At 30.5% G+C, this 2,124-nt stretch overlaps 1 protein-coding gene across 1 annotated transcript; it reads right to left on the minus strand.

Annotated features, from left to right (window-relative positions):
• Positions 1-112: 112 nt before the first annotated feature.
• Phum_PHUM167630 (protein hunchback, putative) lies at positions 113-1,209 on the minus strand (the record flags this gene model as incomplete). Its single annotated transcript, XM_002424945.1, has 2 exons — positions 113-1,082; positions 1,190-1,209. The coding sequence occupies 2 exons, from the start codon at positions 1,207-1,209 to the stop codon at positions 113-115; spliced, it is 990 nt and encodes a 329-aa protein (XP_002424990.1).
• Positions 1,210-2,124: the final 915 nt, after the last annotated feature.

Genomic DNA, 2,124 nt, shown 5'->3' on the forward strand with positions numbered 1-2,124 from the left:
TTTCGTTTCCGGTGATTTAATTTCGGTGATACTAAACTCAGTGGAGAATCTGATCTCGCATCTAAAAATGACGTTTGATCCGTTTGATTGAAAACGTTATGAAAATAGTCTTTCATGGCATTTTGATCTTGTAGATTGTTGTTTGTTTTAATATTTGAGCTAAATTCGTTTCGGCGGCGTGAAGGAAAACGTGTTGCCTTAATATTTCCGGTGCGATTGTTTGAAATTCGCAAATACTGCAAAAATACAATTTGGGAGACAATCCGTTTTGACTTTCTTCTTTAATATCGTTATTATTTAAGGAATACAAAGAACTTGGCGATTGAGGTGAAATGTGAGGGGCGTTCGGTACGATAACTCCTCCCGGAAGGTTCGGAATATTTTTATCCGTTGTCGGAACTCGAATGTCTAAAAAAATACTTTTGTCTTCGGTCTCGTCTATTTTGACTTGAGATTTTTGCTTGGGTCCTCTTCTAGTACCGTACACGTCGATTATGGGTAACGGATTGGGTGAACCGTCCGCGTTGAGCACCATTGCGGGTTTGTGCTGATATTTTCTCAAATGTAATTTAAGGCTGTGACAGTATTTGGTCGCATAAGCACAATCTGAGCACCGATATTGATAAACGTTGCTGTGACTTTTCAAATGAGAATTGAGCATGCTTTTGTTTACGCACGAATACGAACATTTTGTACACTTGAAAGGTTTAGATCCGAAATGATTTCTCAAATGATATTCCAAGTGATGTTTGTATTCTGTGACGAAGGGGCATTTAGGACAAGTCAATAATTTTTCTGCTTTTATATGTCCCTTTGAATGTTCCCAAAAATCTAGTTTCGTCGTCGTGACGTAGTTACACTGTTTGCATTTAAACGATTTCGATTTTCCACGTTTCGTGGGCGTTTCATCGTCGTCCTGATAATCGGAATTATTGTCTTGAGGATCGGACAAGTCTTCAATATCGGATATGTTGTGAACATCTTGCAAATGATTTCGCAAGTCTTGAGAGTTTTGCCCGGTAAAATCGCACAAAGTACATCTCTCCGAATAATGAGTGCTTAAGTGTTCCATGTATCTGTGCCTGAAATGAAAATTATATATATATATATTTAATCACGTGACCCACGTAGGACTTAGATTAAAAAATGTTATTGTGTATGAAAAAAAAAAACGCGTTTATTAATAGACTTCAGGGTGAAGTTACGCATACGTAAAAATTTTTGAGTGCTTTGAAAAAAAATATTATTGTAAAAATTTATTTAATTGTTATTTTTTTAAAATGAAAAATGGGTTAATTAACCTTTAAACTTATAAAAAAGGTAAAAATTAATTAAACTAAAAAAAAAAAAAACAAACATTTATGAATGATAAATAAATGAAAAGAAATTATCTAATATATACACGTGTAATGAAACGTGGTAAATTTTTTTTTTTATTGTCCCAAATTCAAACGACAGGTAAAATGAACACGTGATGGATTACTATTAAATAATCATTATTATTATTATGTCAATAAGCAACGGATAAAAATTTTGTATTTTAAAAAAATCAAAAAAATTTTTTTTTAAAACTTGTATCAATTAATAACTGATTAATTAATAATGATGTAATAAAATGTAAAACATGATAAATAGTAATAATAATAATAATTATTATTATTATTATTTCAATCCCCTTTTTAAAAAAAATTCACTTTTCAATACACTTGTATGTTTTTAGGTTTTTTATGTACCCCAAAAAAAAAAAAAAAAAAAAAAAAATTCACCCCAAAAAAAAAAAAAAACGTGGATAAAAAAATTGGTTGATTGAATGATCATAAAACCGCTTAGGGGTTGTTTTTTTGTGAGATTTATTAAGGGATGTTTTTTTTTATTAACCTGTTTTTTTTCTTTTTTTTTTGTTGTTGCGGGTAAATATTAAGAGGTTTAGTTAAGGTTATTTAAGGTATAAAAACATTTTTATTTATATTTATATTTTTTTTTGGGGTGAATACTCGTGTCAAAACAATTTTTTTTTTTTTTATGTAATTTGTGACGACATGTTATTACATTACAATAAAAAAAAGGGTTTTTAACCCCCTACCTCCACCTACTCCACCCCCTCGCCCCCCACTTTTTTAAATA

The sequence above is a fragment of the Pediculus humanus genome, genomic scaffold (assembly GCF_000006295.1).
Source record: "Pediculus humanus corporis 1103172107513 genomic scaffold, whole genome shotgun sequence".
NCBI lineage: Eukaryota > Metazoa > Arthropoda > Insecta > Psocodea > Pediculidae > Pediculus > Pediculus humanus.